This window comes from Lacerta agilis, chromosome 3, assembly GCF_009819535.1.
Source record: "Lacerta agilis isolate rLacAgi1 chromosome 3, rLacAgi1.pri, whole genome shotgun sequence".
Taxonomy (NCBI): domain Eukaryota; kingdom Metazoa; phylum Chordata; class Lepidosauria; order Squamata; family Lacertidae; genus Lacerta; species Lacerta agilis.
Genome location: NC_046314.1, coordinates 23,823,103 through 23,846,598, shown reverse-complemented (window position 1 = coordinate 23,846,598; position 23,496 = coordinate 23,823,103). Strand labels below are relative to the sequence as shown.

The 23,496-nt window shown below is 40.9% G+C and overlaps 1 protein-coding gene across 15 annotated transcripts in view; it reads left to right on the top strand.

Annotated features, from left to right (window-relative positions):
* Positions 1–23,496, top strand: part of MYT1L (myelin transcription factor 1 like) — a 264,817-nt gene that overhangs the window by 239,314 nt on the left and 2,007 nt on the right. For 14 of the 15 annotated variants that reach the window (XM_033143037.1, XM_033143039.1, XM_033143041.1 and 11 more), the window contains 6 exons: positions 9,449–9,511; positions 12,993–13,076; positions 14,626–14,847; positions 19,900–19,991; positions 22,010–22,113; positions 23,244–23,387. In XM_033143037.1, coding sequence (XP_032998928.1) covers positions 9,449–9,511; positions 12,993–13,076; positions 14,626–14,847; positions 19,900–19,991; positions 22,010–22,113; positions 23,244–23,387 — 709 coding nt within the window. The remainder of the gene's footprint in view (positions 1–9,448; positions 9,512–12,992; positions 13,077–14,625; positions 14,848–19,899; positions 19,992–22,009; positions 22,114–23,243; positions 23,388–23,496) is intronic. The other variant, XM_033143036.1, reaches the window with a different exon arrangement.

The following is a 23,496-nucleotide window of genomic DNA, read 5'->3' as shown; positions in this document are numbered from 1 at the left end:
TTTGCTACGCAGTAGGCAAAAACCAAATGGCATTAGCCAAATGGTAAAATTCCTACCAGGCCCCTGCTCCAAAGCAGACGACCCCATGACAGGCATAGCAAGGTCAACACAAACAACCCTAAAGATAGGGAGGGTGGGCGGGTGATCCAATGCACGCAGCGAAAAGAGGAAGCTCAACGCTGCGCGCAGGAAATAAATAGCACCCCAACAGTCATTCAAGCTTTGCAACATCAAATTCTCCCCAGCAACAAGTGAAGGTGCCCTATCAGATTCGTGGCCATCCATACTAACCCGCCCAGCAACAGGGGGATGTCATGGTTGCCCCCACCGCAACACGTGCTCTCCATGAAGGAGAACCTGCTATGGCATCAAGAGCACATGAGGCTTTAACTTTCCCCGTAATTCACCTACAGAAGTAGTATGGCTGGCTGGCTGGCTCCAGTAGACTAAAAAAAAAACAAAAAAAACCTCTTTACCACTTACTGCCTGCTTTCTCACATCAAAACTCTGTCAAAGCTCTTTACACCTTATGATTGCCTTAAGCAAGATAACTAGTGGACAATCAAATCTACAACTAGCGTACAAATCAAATGTTGAAACCACTGGTTCAGAACGTGCCATCTTAACTTTTTCACAGTGGGCGACTAGGAGATGAATCTCTCCCCAGTCGGTCCAGAGAACAATGTTTGTAAGGTGACTGATAAATGCAATATATTTATTTATTTAGAATATTTGTCTTCCACTGTTTCTTGTTTGAGGACATTGCCTAACAACTAACAGTCCATATTGTTACATACAGGTAAAGAACTGAGGTTCCTGTAATGCTGATTCAGCTGACAGTGGACCTGATTTGGGCCTAGTGGTGATTTATCTGATCTTTACCCCCGCGGTGTACATCTTGTGTCTTCTAGCCATGGTGTTAATTATGGCTTTGTGGGATTCTGCCATACCAGAATATGTGCTTTCCCTGACTCCATAGTAGTGTTCCTTCCCTTTCCTTCTGCTGCACAAATCATTTTCATTTCCTCCTCTCATTATTGATTCCCGTTTTAACCTTTGGCTTTCCTTCTGCTCTGCATAGCTGATTCAGCAGCCTATTTCTACACCCCTAAGCATGCAGTCTTATTTGAATGATGTAAAATGTCTTCAACCCAAGCAAAGCTTTGAAAAGTACTGTCTGTTTGTACAAATTGCAATAGAAATGTTTTATTTGCCTTTTCAGTTGTTTATGGTTCAGCATCTTATTTTCCCCTTAAACTTTACATCTATAGAAAAATTATGTGCGGATACAACTTTATGGTAATGAACTACCTATCTTTTTCCGCTTAGAGAATTTGACAGTCTTAATACGCCATCTATATATCAGATAAAATCAATGATTATCTTTTGTCTCTGTGAACCATCAGTTCAGTCTTTCATTCTCCCCTCTGAGCACAGGCTATTGAAAAGTTTTTTTCCCTCAGTAACAATTGCAAAATCTATTCATGCTTTCTCTACCTGTTGCTAAAATCCTTGCCCATATCCTGGTAATCTTCTTGCCTTGCTATTACAGTTGCTTTTTCCGTGGCATTATCCTTCTTCTGGGTCAATCCAGAATCCCTTCAACAAAATCCTCCCCACTTTTTGACAATATGATCATCTCACATTTCCTTAAGGCTGTGACTTGGCTTCCTAATACCTTCTAGATCAGCTTCAAAAGCCCCATCCTTATATGTAAGGCACTCAAGTACCATGCGATAGGACGATATTTCTTATTTCCTTTTTCCTTACAGAATATTTTGTTGTCTTCCTTTCCTGGTCTTCCTTTCATCAGAATCAAGTCAAAGCTGCTGTTTCAAGTGTCTTGGTCACTTCGTTCAAAAGACATGATGTGACCTCACCGAATGGTATTTAATCCTTAACAGGATTAAAGTACTCTTGCCTAAATTGTGCAAGGTCTTCAATAGGATCAAAAGCAGTGATCTTTCTCTACTAAATCCCAGCTCATTTTGTGACTTTCCCCTCAAAATCTCCACTCCAATGCATTTTGTATTTGCCTTGATTTACCAATGGTTCTAAAGCACTACACCAAGGTATGGTTACATGGTACACATTTGGTACACATCACCCTATGACTTATTAGCTGGCACACTGAATTTCCACTTATTTAAGAAGGTCCTTTTGCCTTTTATAAACTTGATGGCCATATCACCCACAGTGTTATTAGAATGAGAGGAAGATGCAGGGCCAAACCACGTTTGAGGCAAGGTGAGGCAATTGCCTCAAGCGGCAGGATCCACAGGGGCACCAGATCCTGATGTAGATCTTTATTGCCGCCTTGTTCCTGATGTAGATCTTCACTTACCCCTTCTTCCCTGGCAAGGAGGGGGATGCCATTTTGTGGTTCACCTCAGGTGCCAAAATGTCTTGTGCTGGCCATGGGTGGGTGCGTTGTTTGCTTGAGTAGCACTCATTATGTTTTGTCTTCTAGTATGTCTGAGGCTAGGAACATAGATAATGTATAGAGAACTCACTGCACTGCCACTTTAATTGTGCTGTGAGTTCTGTTTTCATATTACGTCTTTCTCTAAAATACTAGTGAATCGAAATGTTGATAATATATCAACATTGCCTCTTCCTCCTTGCTCGCCTGCTGATGTTGCTTCCTCCTCCAGCTGGGAAGCTTCCACAGCTTCCTTCTCGAGCACTCAGCCTTTTGCGTTTGAACCACAGGAGCTCTCATCGGAGATCCCTCCACCGCCAGCCATTGCATGTTAGTTATGCAGAGTCTGTTTACTTGAGCTCCAATGCCACTTGTATTGGGGGGGGGGGGAGAGAGAGCGAGAGAGAGATGAATTGCAGTTTGTTTGTCTTTGCATAAGTCATGTCTAGGTTCCACCACCACTGGCCTACATCACAGTTTGAGTATGACATAATTCAATCCAGCTCTGCAGTGAATGCTGCATGGCTAGTGGTGATTTCAGCTTCTGGTGGAGCTACTGCAGGACAAGCTCACAACAAAACAAAACTAAAACCCCACAGCTGCAATCCGGGCAAAGTAAAAGGGCTGAGACAATTAAGTTATCCATGCCAGAGGCTTATTCTAACAATGATGTGAATCTGTGCTTGCAACGTTTTTTTCATCCCACTATCTGAGCTATTAGGCTTCCAAACTGCAAAAATGGAGTCTTAGGTCAATCATACGCCACATTTGAGTATTTGAGGAAGAATGGCAGATTGTGTGTCAAAGGAGAAGTTGCTATGTGTTTTGGCTATAACTCTCTTTTTACAGAGTGAGTCCCTTCAAGCTCCCATCTTCTCCTACCTGGAAATGCCCTCTTGGGGAACAGTTGCTTTCCCACCCTGGTTATGTTTGCAGGGTTTGCCTGTTTTCTCGGTTTGATGGCTATTTGGGGCCAGTCTTTTCTCCACTTTGACTCTGCCCTTGGAGGTGCACTCCATTGTCTCTCAAAACAGACAGATGCCAACATCAGCATCTGGGTCTAAATGTCAAGGCACTGATGGGTGGGTAACCCATTGCAGTAGGGCGTGTTGAATTTTTCATCTTTAAAAATCCTGATTTGAGGGGTGTTAAAAAGTTGTGGTATGATTAGGTAATTTGAAATATATTTTGGTTACTTGTAAATATTTAGGTCTTGCTTGGTAAATATCTATGTGAAAAGTTCCTACTTTTTAATTTTTCTGTCATTTAAACGTATATGTTATTCCCAAATTTTCATGAAAACAGATGTTGATAAGTGCCTAAAATTGATTACAAGATATTGTAGTTCTGTTATATATGTATTGTAGTTATCTGTATTATTAATATTAATATTAATATTATTAATTATTAATATGTAGTTATCTGTATTATTAATACTGGGTATGTTTAGCCTGGAGAAGAGAAGGTTAAGGGGTGATATGACAGCCATGTTCAAATATATCAAAGGATGTCATATAGAGGAGGGAGAAAGGTTGTTTTCTGCTGCTCCAGAGAAGCGGACACGGGGCAATGGATTCAAACTACAAGAAAGAAGATTCCACCTAAATATTAGGAAGAACTTCCAGACAGTAAGAGCTGTTCGACAGTGCAATTTGCTGCCAAGGAGTGTGGTGGAGTCTCCTTCTTTGGAGGTCTTTAAGCGGAGGCTTGACAGCCATCTGTCAGGAATGCTTTGATGGTGTTTCCTGCTTGGCAGAGGGTTGGACTGGATGGCCCTTGTGGTCTCTTCCAACTCTAGGATTCTATGATTCTAATATACAATGGTATGCGATTTCTTTTTTGCTTTGTACAACCAGTGATAACTGCTTCACTATGACTACAAAGAAGAGAACAAGGCAGGGAACATTCACACATATGAGCAACCTTATTGGAAGTGGAAGAGACATGTTGCCTTCTGAATTACCAACTTTGCAAGACATGTTAAGATATGGGCTGTTGCTGAGAGAACAAAGTAAGTGAGGATATGAGAAACTATCCAGCTGCCAGTGTTGCAAAAGACTTATAGCCTAAAGTACTTGAAAAATGGGAACGAGCAAACTGTTCTTTTGTTTTCCCTGTTGTGAATTCAAGAGTTACAGTATTAGCAAAGATTCAAGAAAGTTGAGAGCAAGCAGAAAACATATCTCTTGGAAGGGGCAAGTTAGATATTAAAGAAGCCTTTGCTTCAAAACTTGACAAGCTCTTTGACATTCTCAATTGCAAATGTGAAATCATTATGTGCTCTGAATTTGGCTGTGCTACAGATTGCACAAAAGAAGCTCACATTAATTGCACATGCTCTAAAGACAAGAAGATCCCAGTGAAAGAACTTGCTTTCATTAAAGGCCAGAGAAACAATATTGGTTCTATTGGACCACACCAAATTGGTTTGCCAGATTTTCCAGAACATAACAGACTGATAAAGAAGCAAAAGCGATGAGAAGTTGAGAGAACAAGACTTGCTGATGCTGAATAGAAAAAGGAATGTTTGCAGACTTCTTCACTTCCATCACATGAAGAAAGTTCCTCCGGGGTTGGAAATGAAAAAGAATCTGATACAGAAGATGGAAGTGAATCAAATTATGATTTAGCAGCTCCTTCAACTTCTAATGGAGAGAAACAGTACAATACATTAGATATTCCTAATGTTGCTATGCAGACCATCAGATACGGTGTTGGTCTTCGTGCCACAGCTGCAATTACCACCGCTGCATTTATTGATATTGGCTTGATCACTGAAGAGAATACAAAACTTGTTGTTGACCACAATAAAGTAAAGAGAGCACAGGAGAAATTGATGTCATCATTAGACAATGAATTTGAAGAAATTCAAATTCATTGTCTAATGAATTTGAAATTCAAATTCATTGTAAGGTGGCTTACAACAGCAAACAGACTTTGTCGCTTGTGAGTTTCCAAACATGGCCTAAAAGGCAAAAACCTCAATAATTTAAGGCTGATTGTAGAATACATTGTTGGTGTGTACTATCCGTGTTGGTTCAATATAAAAGTAAAACATTTGTGGATAGAAGGCTCATGTCATTTGTTGTTTCAATTGCAACAGCTTAGACTGCAAAACAAGGCTGCTGTTTTGCCGACTGTTAAGCGTTCAGCGTGGTATGCATTTAGTGAAATGTTAATTCAGACACTGCTGTGCTCAAATAATAAGGAAGAAAGGAGAGCTGGAATTCAAAAGATCATCGATTTGAGAGGTGGCAATGATGATATATTTGGAGACCTTTCAGTACGTCTAAGGAAGACACCTTCTATAAACACCTCTGCTTCAAACTTATTGGAGTTGATAGACTGGTTTGATGGAGTTTATGAACCTCCATTAACATGCAAAATGACCTTGACAGAAATAAAGGAATTTATTGACAAGCCTATGCAAGTTCCTCAGTGGCCTTGTCATGGTCAAGGGATTGAAAGATGTGTGAAACAAGTCATGGAGGCTGCAGAGAGGCCAAGAAGCAGGTCGTCTGCTTTTGTCAAGAAATGAATCAATACAGGACTTGATGAAACTTGTTATTAATTCCAATTAATGTTATTCTTTTTTTTTTAACTATAATAGGATGTTATAAGACAAAGTGATGATATGTTGTTACAGCTGGAAATAAAATTTCTTTATATTTTGCTTGTATAAAATGATTAAAAACTTTAACTTTGCTTCAAAATGCGAGTTTTTGGCTTTTTTTTAGTGTATTTCAAACAAATCTCAATTTACCAAGCTAAACATCAACCAATCATAAAAATAATTGCAGATTTGGATTCCTCATGTGCAATTACATATTTTTAGACCCCCTCATTGAGCAAATTCACAAAATAAAATTTTTCGTCCTTAAATGACACGCCCTACCATTGCAGTTCTAATTTTTCTACCACAAATAGATTAACCATCCAGTGCCTGAGCATTTTACCTGTGTTTACTGATGGTGCACATCAAAAAAAAAATTAGTCCCAGTATTCTTTTCAGTGTGCCAATCCTGGGTATTTGCATAAAATATAGGTTAAAATGTAAAGGTAAAGGACCCCTGACAGTTAAATCCAGTCGCGAACGACTCTGGGGTTGCGGCGTTCATCTCGCTTTATTGGCTGAGGGAGCCAACCTTTGTCCGCAGACAGTTTTTCCGGGTCATGTGGCCAGCATGTCTAAGCCGCTTCTGGTGAACCAGAGCAGCGCACGGAAACGCCATTTACCTTCCCACTGGAGCAGTACCTGTTTATCTACTTGCATTTTGATGTGCTTTTTTTGTTAATATTTCTTCACCAGTTCATCAGTGCAGCAAACAATACCAAGAAATTGCTTTCATGTGAACGCAGGCACTTCTTAATTAGTTCATTATTATAAGTAGTTTTCTATAGTTCTGAGTAATATTTTTTTTAAAACCCTAGAAAGGCTTTCAATTTAAAATGCCTTTGTAGCAAGCAGTGCTTTCAAGATCATTCTTACAGACTTGGATCCTCAATATGTTACCATAAAGTGCTTCTGAAAGGACTTGTCTGTTGACCACTTCCTCAGTTCATAGGTTTATTCTCTCTTTTCCCACTGTCACAATCTCTTAACTCAGCCCAAAGTGAGGTGAGGAGAACATAATTCATTCTGTCAGTAGCCCGGGAGAATGCTGTTGGAAGCAGTGCCTGTATGAATGGGGGTACATATCACTCATCTTACAATTCTTTCTCCTGAAAATAAAATTTGTGGGGGAAATGTAATCTAGTTAATCTAATACCAAGTTAATAAATGAGTCGTGAACTGAGATAATGAATGTGATCTCTTCCTCCCCCTACCTCCTTTTTAATACTATAGAAGGGAGCGATTTGCTACTTAATGAAAAGTTGCCCTCTAGGTCAGTCTCAGATTTGTCAGCTTGTTAGCAAAGGAAGTTCCACTCGCAGAAATGCTGCTGGTTAGTATGGTGGAGGGAAAGCTTGGATCTTTAAAATGTCACATACACACACACACACACCCCTGAGATAATTCTGAATTACACAGAGGTTTACATCCAGTGCTGCAGAACATAGGGACGGGGCAAAACGGAATTGCACGGCAGCCACTGGAATTTGAAAAAAAATACGAGACTTCTCTGAGATTTAACTGAAACCTTTTCCAGTTCTGAAAAGTGTGTTTAATGTAAAAAGAAAGAAAGAAAGCGATTCTTGACTGGAGGGTAAACCACAGCCTTAAAGAGCTAGAAAGCCATAATTAAATCATGCGTTGATTCTTAAAATGTGCGCTAGATGAGAGTTTAAAAAAAAAAAGTGTTGCGGGAGGAGGGGAGGAGAAGCAAAGAGCAGTCACACCAGTGGCATCGCCATGACAACCATGCCGTAGTCGGGCCTACAGGACCTTTCCTGCCAAAAGTGAGGGAGATCACTGTCCCACTGGGTGGCTTTGTCCTGTGATGGCGTGTTACATGGCGCAGTGGCATTATACACTACGACAGGACATGGCAGGGAAAGTGAGAAGCGATCGCAGAGCCTAACTTCTTTTGACACAAGCCCCAACTGACATTGCGTGATCTAATAATGTCACGCCACGTTATAGGTGGGGTGAGCTCCTTCTCCTGCCTCCATTGCTCAGCAAATGCTGCATGCGACTTTGCAAAGGGGTACTTTGCCCACTTTATTTTTGTATCCTGACAAGGGTGGGATATGGAAAGAGAGAAAGAGAGGGTGGGATGGGAGAGAGAGAGAGAAGAGGAAGGAAGGAAGAATGTACGGACCACAGTATTTTTTTTAAAAAAAAATCAAAATCAAAATCAAACCTCAGCTATATGAACTTTCTGCCTTCAAGCTTTAATATTTGTGATTACTAAGAAGAGCAGAAAAAACAGAGTGGACTTAGAAATCCAGAGGAAAAAGTTATTAAACTAGATAGATGCCAGGATTTGAATGATCTCGGGCTTGTTTGGGGGTTTGTTTGTTTTTTGGCAGTAAAACTCTCTAGGCTGTAAAATGGTGAATTCCTAGAGATACTAGCAGTTGAGCTTTCTATAAATTATGGAAGTCTGACAATCCAGTGTAAAGTTTTCAAGTAATTAGACAAGTAAAAAAATAATAATAATGAATCTTGGCTTTTGCCCACAAGAGGGCAGTATACTTTTGTGTTTTGTCCTGCCAAGCTTTCTTCTGCCTTGCTAGAAGGACTTTTCCTCTGGTGAAGAAATCTTCCTAGCCAAATAAACATCATTCATTGCGAGGCTGTGACGATGTACATGAATCACCTGCGAAATATTACGACTAGCATGTAATGTTGCCATTGTTACACTAATGTCAGAGCAGATCTTGTCCTTTTCCTGTTGCGGGTTTGCAAATTCAGAGTTGTTGTTGATACTGAAGATATGGGGAGCTGATGGCTGGGGAGGGGATTGCTGGGTCTGGCATGATCAGGCACCTTCCAAGAAACTCAAACCAGTAGGGAGTTCAACTCTAAACCCTGGAGTCTCTGCTGCTAATCTCCCTTACTGTTGCTTGCCCTCATCCCCTTACAGAGGAATGAGGTGGGGTAATAAATCTCTACACACACCCTTGTCCTCTCCCTTCGGGGAGGTGGTGCCCACAGGGAAAAGCAAGTGAATGGACGAAAGCAACAATGGCAAAGACAAGGAGGCGAGCTCACGGAAAGAATATTGTCCAAAAGTCACCACCCCTCACCCCAAACCTGGAACTAGCACTGGGTGACCTAGAAACAAGCACATTTATGTTGTGATTAATAGCATTTTCAACACAAAAGCAGGAGAACGCTATTGCACTCATTTTGTGCTTGTGGGCTTCACATCTGGTTGGCCACTGGAAAAATCATACTTGACTATATAGGCCTTTGGAAGGGGTGTTGTTATTTTTTTTAATCCTTGGCAAATGTTCACTGAAAGAGGCTTTATGGAATTTCCACTGCAAGCACAACTGGGCAAATACCAAGGTTTCTGATGATGTAGGCTTTTATGTCTCCCAAACAAGTTATTCAAACGACTCTCTTGTTTCTTTTAGGTGTCCCACACCTGGTTGTGATGGCTCTGGGCATATTACCGGAAATTATGCTTCACATCGAAGGTATGTAAAATGTTGAGCTCTTTATCACAGTGATTTCCATTTCATGGGTCACCTTGGTCTTGGTCTTGAATCACAAGGCCCGCCAGCAAAGGGCATTGGGGAGCTGTGCTTGTCAAGTTTCTTCAGTTACTGCATTCAGTGTGTATTCACAACAGATTCAGCCAACAACTAAGTCCATTGTAAAAATGAGTAAGTCTCAAAACAAATCGATACTCAGCTACAAACAATTCATTATATTGAAAACTGGTAATGGCAACATTAAATAAAAAGTTACAATTCATTTATAGACTCAAAACAAACACCACAGCAAAATTCAGCCACATCAAATACACAGACAAATTAAGGTAGGCCTACCATTATAATAGGGTTCAAAAGTCCCAAAGCAATTGGAATTATTGTTTCAAGCATGTGACTGTTGTCGCATGGAGTTCGGCCTCACACAAAAGAAACATTGCTACAGGTGCTTATCTCCCTACTTATTACTTCAGATACTTCTTTGGGAACTTCCTGGTTTTTGTTTGTCTTTTGAAAAAATGATATCTCAACCTGCATTTTCAACCGGATCTTCGAGACAGCTCACAAAAAAGCACACCTAAATGTCAATATAAAAGCACCATCACAAATTTGTAAAAGGGGCACATGGTTATGGTTGAATTATTATCAGTTTTCAAGGCTTAAAAAAAATAAATGATCATGATAGCCACGCTCCTAAAACAGAAACAGACAAACAATGAGAGTCTCTAGCATTGTAAGATTTCAGAAGGTTATGCTATTCACAACTGAGATGGAGCAAGATGATTACATCAGTTCCTCCTTTCACCTGCAGCCCCCTGCATCACTCCCACATTATTCCAGACTGTTCCCCAAACCTCTGGGCAAGATTTTCAGGGGGCTTCAGTGAAAATCAACATCTCCCACCTTTGCTTCTTGCCAACAGGAGGATCCTTTCATTTGACATGCTCACAGAGTCTCAAGATCCAAGCCATGGCTTCTTAGGAAGTTTCATTTTAGACATAACATTTGAAGCAGACAGATCACTTCTTGCTGTGGCCTTATAAGTTTTGATTTAATCTTGACACAATCTACCATATATGCTAAAAGTCCGGAGCTTTATGGAAATTGTTTTCTTATTACTTGATATTTCAGCTAGTCCATATTTATTCACATCCACATCAGACGGTCCACATGCAAGCTGCTCCAATCCATATCATGTAAAGAACCTTAAAATGTGCTTACTTTAATTGTGTCTGGTTACTGGTAAGTTAAGCACATCCCACTATCCATAGAAAGGTAGAAAGGATTACGTTCACAGGTAGAAAGGATTATGCTACGATTCCCAGTACCCTTAACAAACTACAGTTCAGAATATTTTTTAGGAGAAGCTATGTGCTTTAAATGTACAGTGTGTACGCAGTCCTTGTTGTTAATCTCATTCTAAAATAATATATCAGTGACCAGGGCTGTTTGCACACCATATGCTGAAAGCACACAAGCCCCAAATCTTGTAAACTGTAGTTTGTTAAAGGTGCTGGGAATTATAGTTCTGTGAGTGGCAAACTACAGCCTCCAGCATTCTTGTGGGGCTGGGTGAGTGCTTTAAATGTATTGTGCACATGCAGCTTAGGAGAAGTTACAAGAAGCAAACATGATCAGCTGGGAGGTGACTTGGGCCTCCAGGAATCCTGATTTATTTTGTTCAAAAACCCACCTTTAGAATCAGGTTACCAAAGAGATTCAGTTTCCAAGTCCCAGTTACTAAAAGACCTCTCATAAACTAAAGTCAGGACTACACCTGACATGCACCATGGGTCTATGGTCCCTGTGTCAAATTCTCTTCCTTGTGTGATATGTAGGTATATACTTATCATATGTCATGACAGAATTATGTTCTAAGTTTCTACATTCCCAGTCCACCTCATTCATTGGCAGCAGCAAGAAAGCTCACAAATGTGATGATATCGTGTCATGGGATCTGCATTCCTACACAAAGGGGTGGAGGGAAGCTTTGGTGCAAATGCTCCTTTCTGCAGCAGCCCTATAATCAGGGCTGGTGGCAGACTTCACGGGTTCCTTGGCACGGTATCACCAAAGAACACCACTTACCCACCACAACCAGAACAGGGCCTGTCTATAGTCCTGGTCCCATTGGGATTCCAGATGTTAAATGTCATAAAGTTCTGTGGTTCCCTATACCTATAAAATAGATCTGTAAGAATTTATAGGCATAGGGCTGGTGCATTTGGACTAATTAAACATGGTGGGTGACGACCACAACTGCAGCACTGAAACTGCTCTGGGGGCCCAGCAGGAAGAGTGGTGAACAAGGCAAGACCAATGGGGACCTTTCTGAGCCAACTGGGTCCTTGACCAGTGCCTGGTCTAGCTCACTTCTGGCACCAGGTCTGCATACGGTTCATATAATGTGCGGTTCCTAACCCTTTCTGACTTCCGGCTTTTCGCTGGACTTTGCCACATTATCTTTCAATGAATATGTGGAGGGGAGCTGAGGTTAAACCTGCTGTCTCCTCCCCTACCCTCTATGCATTAGCTGTGCCTGTTTGCACAGGGCCTGTGTGCTGACAACATGCTTGATCTTAGACTCCATGTAATTAGGGAATGTTAATTCTGCAAGACCCAGACTACATATACAAGTTGTACATATATAGACTCAGGCATGAGCAACACATAAAGGTCAAAAAGGGAGCTGGCCTGATAACTAATGCTGTTTTCCCCTCATTTAGATTGCCATGAAAGCAACAATCCCATGTGTACTGTAATTGATACCGTGATTTTGTATAAGTTGTACATCTTTTTGTATAAGAAAGATGTGTTATAATGGTAGGTCTCAAAATGCCTGGGCCTCATTCATATTGCAGACCACTCCTGCTTGAAAATGAGAGGCCACATTCTAGTCTTGATATTGTGATCAGTGCAATTTGCATCAAGTACCAGCCCTAAAGTTTCAAAGAAGGAATGCATCACAACCTCCAGTTCCGCTATAGAAAACAGAAAGGCGTCCCCCATTTGTTAATAAATAATATAACGTGGGGAAAGGGAATTTGAAAGGTTTTGGTGTCTTCTTTAAATGATTCATTCACTACTTGCCTCTCTGTTTTACCTTTCCCTTCCCCCTCGGCCATAAATTACACATAGCTTTCTGACTTTCTCGACTCGCGTTCTTCTGAAGCCCATCAGTGTCATAGCTGGAGATACTATTAACAAGAGATTTAATGCACAGTTGTCCTTGTCTTCCAAGGGTCTTGGTCCATAAGGGTCCTGGAAGGCAATTTCGATTCACAGTGAGGAGGAAATCATGATTCATGGGCTCCCTCTTGTGGTGTGAATAGAACTGCTAAAGTCAATGCAGAAAGGATATTGTCTGCAAGTAACGTTTGCAGAAAGTTTAATTCTCTAGGACACTTAAGAGATTTTTTTTTTTAGAATTAAGGTGTTCAGTTTTGAACTGATTTCTTTCATTCAGTCTTTCTGGTTGTCCACGAGCAAAGAAAAGTGGGATCAGGATAGTACAAAGCAAAGAAGACAAGGAAGACCAAGAGCCAATTAGGTAAGCATGAATCTAGTCAACTTCTTATGAACATTCTCAGCTATCTCTTCTGCCTGTTTTCTTCTTGGATACATATTTGAACGACAATAAGACACTTCTACATTCAAGTTCGTTGTTTTTAAATCTGTATGACTTCATATATGCATGCATACACACACACACACACACACACACACACTCACACATATACATACAAACAAACACACACACATATGTATATATAGATGTGCCTGGAAAGATTTGAATTAAATGCAGCTTTCATAGTATTTGTTCAACATCTGACCAAATACTTCTACTGAAGACAATGAACAAATGAACTAGAAGCTGTGTGCTTTTGATCAAGAATATGCACACATGAGTCTGTTGCCCATCTATAATCTAGAGTCTCGGGCACTCACAGATTTTCTGTGTCTAGCCATGGGAGAAATTTGAGGAGAGCATACGGATGCTTTCTCTTCCTATAGCCAACAGCAGGGCAGCTGTGCAACACAGCTGCTTTCTTTGTATGTACAACATACCATTTGCCTCCCCAGCTCTTTGAGGTTTTCTATAATATTGTATGGCTCTCTAGGATCATTGCCCCCCCCCCCGCACTGAATTTTTTTAAAGCTGCCATTTCAAGGGGCAATTGAAAATACAATGAGAAACATAAGAGGGGTTTTTTTAGTATTTGTTTCGTAATAACAAAAGCAGAGCCAAACCTGCACACAACGTTCAGTTCTAATCACAACTCCTGGGTACCAAATACTAAATTTAAGACTTTCCTATTTTAGAAAAGCAGTTGGCAAAGTCTGCATGAAAAGTCCGGCATCTTATTGCTAATAAGCACGTTCACCCAGGGAGGCACAAATCTGGTGTTGCACATAACACTACACCATGCTTTAGTAAATGATGGTTTATTAAATTATGACTTAGCATTCTATGGCAGCAACTTAACTATGGCCTATTTACTGCCAACTAATCACATTAAGAAGCCTTGGTTTGTTCTTGACTGACAAACCTTGGTTTATTTCATTTATGGCTTGGCACTCTGTGTGAAACTAGTGCCTTTCCTTAACGGGTTTGTTTGGCCACCCCACTCCACAACATTCACCATGTTACAAACACACAAGGGAAGAGGAGCTGGAAATCAGACCAAACTTTGGGGGAAATAAGCCAAAGTTCCTTCGGTAATCTGTGGAACAATTTATGGTTAATTCATGGTTTCTTAAACAAACATGTCTTAGTGTTATGTGCAGACCTGGTCAGTTACAAAGGTTTGCTAGATTGGAAGTTACCATATCCCACTGTGTCAACATTACATTACATTTACACAGAGCTTGTTAGCAGAATGTTCCCAATTCCATTAGCATCTTTTATGTTTGTGTTGCATTTCTTGTTGGTGTTCTTGGTGGGTTTTTGTTGTTGTTGTTGTTGTTTGCTTTTTCTTTTAAGCCATAAAGCATGGTTGTTCTTTTTTTTATGTGAGATTTATTTTGACTTTGTTGTAGAGGCTGCCAGGTATATGATGGCAAGACAATAAAGTTTATTTCATCTATCTGCTATCCAGATGTCCGGTTCCTGGTTGTGACGGTCAGGGTCATATAACCGGGAAATATGCATCTCACCGTAGTGCATCAGGATGCCCTCTAGCTACTAAAAGGCAAAAGGATGGGTATTTGAATGGCTCCCAGTTTTCTTGGAAGTCAGTGAAGACGGAAGGTATGTCATGTCCAACCCCAGGATGTGATGGTTCAGGACATGTCAGTGGTAGTTTTCTTACACATAGGAGGTAAGTAATTGCAGAAGTTTCCCCCCCTAACTTACCTTATTTGAAATAAGCTCTCCATTTGCCATGGTGTGCAAGTCTCTTTAAATTAATTTTAACACGTTATTCTGTGGAAAAAAGAGTCAACCAAGATTTCTTAGGTATGAAGCTAGATAGAACTACCTAGCTTATGTTTATGACACCCTTGAAAGAAATTAGAGCCTATCAATCTTATAATAATGATTCAACCCCAGTATTGTTTTCTTAAGGCAAATTAACAAATAAGTACCTTGTGCCAGTCTTTGGTTTTTATTTGATAAACTTTCAAGGCAGATAGTTTTAGTCTTATGTTGATTTTATTAGAGAATCTGCAGTTTAGAATCTGCACCTGGATTCTTAAGCCTTGTTCCAACCATGTGAATGTTCCTTCCAGAATAGGCAGAACTATAAATTAGTATGTCTTTGTGGAAACCAACTTAAGTTTTACTAGGCTTTTAAGAGAAAGCACACAAGAGAGAGAGAGAGCACGTACCATAGCAGGATTACAGACTAATCCCACTTGTAATCTAGGATCTGTGATTCAGGAGTGAGTAAGGAAAAGCTTCTTTTTAATGTGAGATTATGCATATTATCCTATACAACCAACAAATAATCCGATGGAACGCTGCTTCTCTTGGATGGAATTATTTTAGAACAATGAGTGACTTTGGGGAGTTAAATGTGTTTTGCTTTTAATTCCTTGTGCACCAAAGTCTATTTATTTTAAAATTCTGTTCAAACCCAATGCTTTCTTTTCTTCTCTCTTTGCACAAAACTAGCCTCACATTTATTCCACATATATTCTGCACTAATTATATTTTCTTCATGTGAGAAACAGCCTCTCCTCATGTTTGTAACGGTGTCCTCCTATTAAGTTTCTTAGATACATTAAACGAATTTACACTGCAGATTTAACTGGCTTCTTCTTCCCAGGAAATTGTAGTTTGATGATTAGGGGGTAGCACTCCACATGCTACCATTCCCAGACCATTTTTTGTTGGAAGAGTAGATATAGCCCAAGCTCTTCACCTCAGCTACACATCTCTTTCAAGTATGTTACAGTTTTGTTAAGATGATATTTGCTTGTGGAGTTAGTTTTGTGGTGTTACTAATTAGCGTAACATGTCAAAGCCACAAGTGACGAAAAAGAGAGGGTAGATTCTTCTTCTGGAATTTGTAACAAAATAGTCCCAAGTTTGTTTTGCAGCATGAAAAATAAATCATTAGAGAAGCTGGTGGCATAAACCTAGAAATGAACTCAGTAGCGCTAGCCTCAAAAGCAGGCACTCATCATGGTCCTCTGTGCACTTGAAGTGGTTTAGTCATGCTGGCCACATGACCCAGAAAGCTGTTTGTGGACAAACGCTGGCTCCCTGGGCCTGAAGCAAGATGAGTGCCACAACCCATAGTCGCCTTTGACTGGAATTAACCATCCAGGGGTCCTTTACCTTTACCTGCCAGCTAGTGATCAGAGAGTCAGAGTGCAGCCCACATGCTGAGGCAACATGCTGGTGAAGGATTGACCCTGCACCCAGCAACTGATGTCACCAGGTGGAGGAAATTGGTTCACAGCTCAACATGGACACCTTGGTGAGCCAAGACTGGCCTGCGGGATGGAGATTCCCACCCCTCTTGTGAAAGAGCTCAAATAACATTGAGACCGAAGTCATGCATTTGCTCATTCGTTGTTAGTTACCGACATTCAGTTGGTGACAGGATTGAATCCTTAGTCCGTTTCAGACTCAAGCAATATGCATGATTAGGAGACTAAATTCCATTATAGCGTATTCCACCAAACAGTAACCAACTTTCATTCAGATGATGATGATCTATGGAAGTGACAGTTGAGTAATCTGGCCTATGAGTAAAGCAAATAAGATCTGATTTATCTTCACTAGCTGGCATTTTATGCCCTAAAGCACTACAAACAGAAATGAAGTCTGCCTATAAATCTATATCCTTATTATATTCCACCAGACTAATTATTATGACCAGCCTCTAGTGCCTGAGGAAACTAAATAACTTGCAAGAAAATGGAAGATCTCCTTAATATATTGCGACTAATCTTTGCATTCATATAGTATATGAAATTGTGATGGTTTAAGATTAGATTCTGAATCTAATCTGAGCCCTGTCTTCTTAGTAGTCAGTCTCATACACTCCTTTCTTTTTAATAAAAAAAATGGATTTAAATTTGTGAACCTCACCCAGGCTTTAAATTGGCCCAGCTTTGTTTTTGTGAGCAATATATTAGAAAATATCAGTACAGTGGTACCTCGGGTTGCGGACACAATCTGTTCCGGGGTGCCGTTCGCACCCCGAAAGGTCCACAACCCGAGCAGCCATATCACGCATGCGTGGAAGCACGATGTCACGCTTCGGCGCATGTGCAACCTGCGCAAAATGCTTCTGTGCATGGTGAAACCCGGAAGTAAACACTGCCGGGTTAAACATCAAAGCAAACAAATAGTTTAAGCACAACTAGCTTGCTTTCCTTTTCTGTTCCTTCACTTTTCTCCATAATATAACTTGCCTTTAATAAATTAAAAACATGCATGCAAGGCATGTCTTCCCCCCACATCTTTTAAAGAGTGCTCAGAAGTTTCAGGTGTGTGCTAAGATTATAGTCTCAAGAAAGTGAGGGACAACTCAACAGTTAGATTCCACATACCCAGTCAGTCTTATCTTAACAGTAGATACCAGCCACTATCAAACCCACCATAGTCCCCAAACCTACAATTCAACAGTATGAGCCAAACGTAAGATAAAAACATGGGGGGAAACCTGTTACGTTGTGGTTCATTCATATTGTGTTTTTTGGCCCAAAGACTTCCAAAGCAGTTAACAGCATATTAATAAAGCAAGCAATACAGCAAAAGTTGTTGTTGTTGTTCAGTCGTTCAGTCGTGTCCGACTCTTCGTGACCCCATGGACCAGAGCACGCCAGGCACGCCTATCCTTCACTGCCTCTCGCAGTTTGGCCAAACTCATGTTAGTAGCTTCGAGAACACTGTCCAACCATCTCATCCTCTGTCGTCCCCTTCTCCTTGTGCCCTCCATCTTTCCCAACATCAGCAAAAGTACAGAAATGCAACAAATCAGATGGGCCATGATTCTGTGATTTTGCTATCTACACAGTGAACTAACTAAAAATTTGATGGCCACCAGCTCACCTAGAACTGGGTCATTCAATCCAGTTGCCATCTTTCACCTTAACCTATCTGCTTCTCTCTATTCTTTGTTTAGGGCAACCCACCCACTCCCAGTGCCCCATACTTTCTCTTACTAGGATCCTGGAACCAAAAGATTTGTGCAAAGTACCTGTACCTTCCATGAAAATAGCACCATTCCTGCAAGTTCCTGTCCTTAAAGGGCGAAGTTAGGAGTCCCTATGACCCACAAGCTGTCATTCCCTTCAGTGCACTCAGGCTACCACCTCTCTGTTCTGGGTTTATTTAGTAGATTATTCACCCAGGTTGGAGTGTCCCCCTTTCCCCTGCCCACCAGTACCAAAGGCTTTGAACCAAAGGCCAAGTCCCCAAGGTTTGTGCCTCTAACCAGACTGTGGGACTAACCCTGCCATTAGTAAGAATGAAGTGGGTGCTTCATTTAGTACAGGCATAGGCAAACTCAGCCCTCCAGATGTTCTGGGACTACAACTCCCATCATCCCTGACCACTGGTCCTGTTAGCTAGGGATGATGGGAGTTGTCCCAAAACATCTGGAGGGCCGAGTTTGCCTATGCCTGTTTTAGTAGATCGTGAGGGATCTGTGTATGCACCCCATAACCTTGCTTACTGCTTACTGTGTAGGGGAGGACACTGTTCCATTGCCAGTGGTGATTTGCTTTGGGAACCAAAATTTCTTCAGCCAGCCCTCCCAAACCATTTCCCGGATGAATACTTGGAGGGGCAAAGCACACTCTATGACTGGCTTCGGGTGCCTTCACTCCAGTCTGCCCCATAATATACATAAATATATATACTATACATGGTGGGTTCTGACTGACACCTCTTTTTTATAGAAAAAGAACACTGTAAAAAACCAATTAAAACTCTAATTTGGTCCTTACTTTGTGCCATGTTCTCTTGGCATACCGTTAGTAATATATTTCATAGAATCACAGAATTGTAGAGTCAGAAGTAGCCCAACCCCCTGCAGTCAAATTCCTAACCAGTAAAATTTCCCTAATACTATTCTGTAAATACGGAATGGTGATACGATTTTTGATTAGAACTCATATAGAACTTGTGACAAACTTTTCAGGAGCTGCCCTATTGTTACACAATGGTAGGAAGTGTTTCTACATTTGTATTTGAACCTGCTAATGAAATGAAATCAGCTGCAATCCCTCAAGCTTAAAATAGGGTGCGTATCACTTATTTAGGATAAGATACAAGCTATAAGTTCATATTTATTCCTTCGAGGTAGTTTAAATAAGAATGATAAATATAGGTTTCATTGCCGTGGGTAAAATTTGTTGCAAAAAGGTGTGTGTGTTCTAACTATAACTACTCTAATTTATTAAAACTGGGTTTATATGAAATGCGTGTTCTTGTCATGTGGTAAGAAAAACTAGGTTCCAAGACAGATGAACATGGGCATCTGCCCCACAGTTGAGCTGTAATCCCCAGAGTTGCAGCTTTCTTTATAAAAATAAGTCCCTATCCTTTGTATATGAAGCAAATGTATCGGCACCATTCTCCTTGTTTGTTTAGTGAAAAACTAGCATTCTTCTACCTTTCAGTGTTTTTAGGCAGTGAATGAAGTTATTGCAACATCAGCCAATTAGACAAAGAGAAGAGGGACACACCATGGTGTACAAAAGAAACTAGGTTTTTTTTTTTCATTTTTGTCTTATATTTTTCCTCTTCTTGTCTGAGAACAGTTCCTCTTCTCTTTCAGAAGCCAGCACCTTACCAATGGCAGTCAAGAGAGACTTCCCTGTAACTCTGTTTCCGTAATAGATATAGCTGACGTACTGAACATCCGTGACTTATTACAATTAATAATTCTTTCCTCACTTATTTTCTACAGTCTATCAGGATGCCCCAGAGCTACATCGGCAATGAAGAGAGCAAAGCTGTCGGGAGAACAAATGCTTACAATAAAGCAGAGGGCTAGCAATGGTAAATAGTTAATTGTTGTGGATTAAATGAAATGCAGCTATCACTGTTTACTTCACTTTCTCACTGTGAGAATAATTTACTCTCTATGGTATTACAAAGGAGTCTTTCTGAACACAATCTTGGAGTCCTTCTAGAATCTATAAAGTGGCATCAGGCTACAGTGTACAACACTGTGGTGATTTTGCTGCTGCTGCTGCTGCTGCTGCTGCTACACCATCAGCTTCTGAACATGCTTCAGAGAACACCTATGTTGTGATTTGTGCTGCCGTTGTAAAGCAGAAAGCTCATGTGAAGCACAACCGTATGGAAGTTTACTCAGAAGCATGTCCCTCTGTATTAATTGCATCTTACTCCAAGGAAAGTTTGCAAAGCAGTGCAGCCTTGGCTCAAAGTTCTTTAAAGGTAAAGGGACCCCTGACCATCAGGTCCAGTCGTGTCCGACTCTGGGGTTGCGGCGCTCATCTCGCTCTATAGGCCGAGGGAGCCGGCGTTTGTCCACAGACAGCTTCCGGGTCATGTGGCCAGCATGACAAAGCCGCTTCTGGCGAACCAGAGCAGCACACGGAGACGCCGTTTACCTTCCCGCTGGAGCGGTCCCTATTTATCTACTTGCACTTTGATGTGCTTTCGAACTGCTAGGTGGGCAGGAGCTGGGACCGAGCAACGGGAGCTCACCCCGTGGCAGGGATTCGAACCGCCGACCTTCTGATCAGCAAGCCCTAGACTCTGTGGTTTAACCCACAGCGCCACCTGGGTCCCTCAAAGTTCTTTAGGCACTCGTAATTACCAGAATTCCTCTCCTTCTAGTACTCATTCATCAGACTGACGAAAGAGGGTCCCCAAATCTAGCATGGCCATCAAAACGGGACCATTAAGTCTAAAATTCCCACAATATCCCGTTGTCTTTAACCCAAGTTATACATTTGGCATAGATATTTAATCTGCTCCATTATACTATGTATGGTCAGAAAAACTCATATAATATAATCGCTTCATCTGGCATTGATACTTTTATCAATTTTATTTTCATCATTTTTACTCTGCGTTTTTACCCAAAACTATGCCAAAAAGCTATGGATGAGCAAAAAGAACCGAGATGTCTAACAACAATTCAGTAACCTTACATATCATTCACATAAAAGAAAGACAAGAAAAAATATCTCAAGAAAAAATAAAACTTAGCTGTATGACGCTAATGGAGAGCCCCCCCCCCCATTCAAATAGCATCTGTGGGGAAGTGGTTTTCATCAGGAGCTTGTGAGGAGGGTCAAATTCCTCCTCCCCACCTTCGGTGATTCCAGTCATCTCCCCACCCCACCTCCAGCTAACGGCTACAGTCTGCATTTTCTAAAAAGTGCACATTAAATGGAAATATGAATTTAATGCCACAGTTCATTGGGCAGCCATCAAACTCTGTTACTCGAGCGAATGGGCTCAAATAGAAGTTGTGGTTGAAGGATTGAACTAGTGTGTTTAAATTTTGAATGTGGAAGGACTTTTCCACCATGGGAATGTCAAGGTTCACAGCTGGGCTGGATGTTTGCCCTGTTTTCTCCCTTTCCTCCACTTACTTATGCATGCTGATGGCACAGTGGGATGTTGGGAGGGTCTGTACATGCTTTCCATACCACCATCCAGTTCTTCCTCTCTGTGCCTTGCAAACTACTTATATTCTATGTGCCTTTTTTGACAGGTTGGGTAGGATGAAAATGTGGAGAGTATGCAGAGACCTGCCACTCCCTCCAGTGCCCCATCACAGGGCCAGGGCAACAGGGGGAAAAGCTGGGTACCATTAAGCCTTATAGAATCTTCCATGTGTGGTACTCTGCCAGCGGCTGGATTCCTACTGTCTTGATTCCCCTTAGAATATTCTTACTTTAGCTTGTGGAAGGCATTGCTCAAAATGGAATATTCCATGAGATGTAATCATTCTGACTTCAAACTGTGAAATGGCTCAGTTGCTTAACTCAGATTTATAACAACTATATTTTAATATATTTTATTTATTTATTGCATAGGTATAGAAAATGATGAAGAAATTAAACAGTTAGATGAAGAAATAAAGGAACTAAATGAATCCAACTCCCAGATGGAAGCTGATATGATAAAACTCCGAACTCAGGTAACAGTTTTATAAAGTCCTAAATGCAATGGCTTTTTACATGACTGGATTAAGATAAATAAATAGGCTAGTTGCACTCTGTGGGGATATTTTATTTTATTTTTCCCTCCCAATTTTTCCTTAATGTGTTAATTAGTTAAAAATTAACTAATTTGGTACTGCTTCCCTAGCATGGCAGCCGCAAACATTTCCCCCTGAAATCATAATCAAAACCATCAGGTTAAAGAAGGATTTTGTTCTAAATGAATATGTAAAGCTTTTACTCTCTTATATATGGATGATATTGGGGTGGGGGGTGGGGAGTAAAGGCAGATCACCAGAAATCAGTGGTCCAAGCTTTCTGCTCAGGAACACTAGATGCTACATTGTGCAAAGGAGCAAACTATCCATGACATTAAGTACTGTTTTGAATCGCAACTGGCCATGTTCCTTTTATCCTAAAAAGTAACTGTGGTGCCCCGAACTTCTAGATTGTACTGCAGGGGAAGAGGCCATTTAACCATTTTCCCATCTCCATTATCTCAAATGGTTTTAATTTTATAGCACTTCAAAATTTCGTTAAATCCATGTTGTCTATCCCTCTTGAGACCCTCGGCACAAGATACCCTTGTGTACATTTTATTTATTTTTCTCCATAACCAGTGATCAGATCTCTTTGAAATTTTACACGAAACTTCAAAGTGCTATAAAATTAAAACCGTTTGAGATAGAGGGGGGTGGAATTAAGGGGGTTTCTTTCAACCATAAGGGAAGGGTGTACACCAAGTTTCATCAAAATCTGAGATGGCTGGTGACAAAACCCTTGGTTTTTTTTGCGTTGATTTGATGTGGAATGACCCATAAGTAGAACGCTGCTCACAGGGCACAGACCAGAGGAAGAGGCCAGAAACGGAATGTCACTGATTCTTCCTTCCTCCTGAGCGTTTTTTTGCTCCCTGAAATCTGCTCTGGAAGGTTGGATGAGCTATAGAACAGCGAAAGAGGCACTGTACCCGCCAAGTAGATCTGCACTCGCTCATAGAGGGACACTCTGGATCAACTTAGTGTTATAATTGACATAACATCCCCCCCCCATCGTTTTAAAGATGTTCTGCTTCCTGTTACATTGTACACCATTCTGTCCCTTTCAGATTACCACCATGGAGAGCAACCTGAAGACGATAGAAGAAGAAAACAAAGTAATTGAGCAACAAAATGAGTCGCTCCTTCACGAATTGGCTAATTTAAGCCAATCTTTAATTCATAGTCTAGCTAATATCCAGCTACCGCATATGGTAAGTGACTGAGGCACAAGTTAAGGAATTTGGCGGTCTCCTTCACCTCATACAGTAGATGTCTTTTTGTTTTTATATTTATGGCTCCTCAGCCCGATGGAGATTTGCG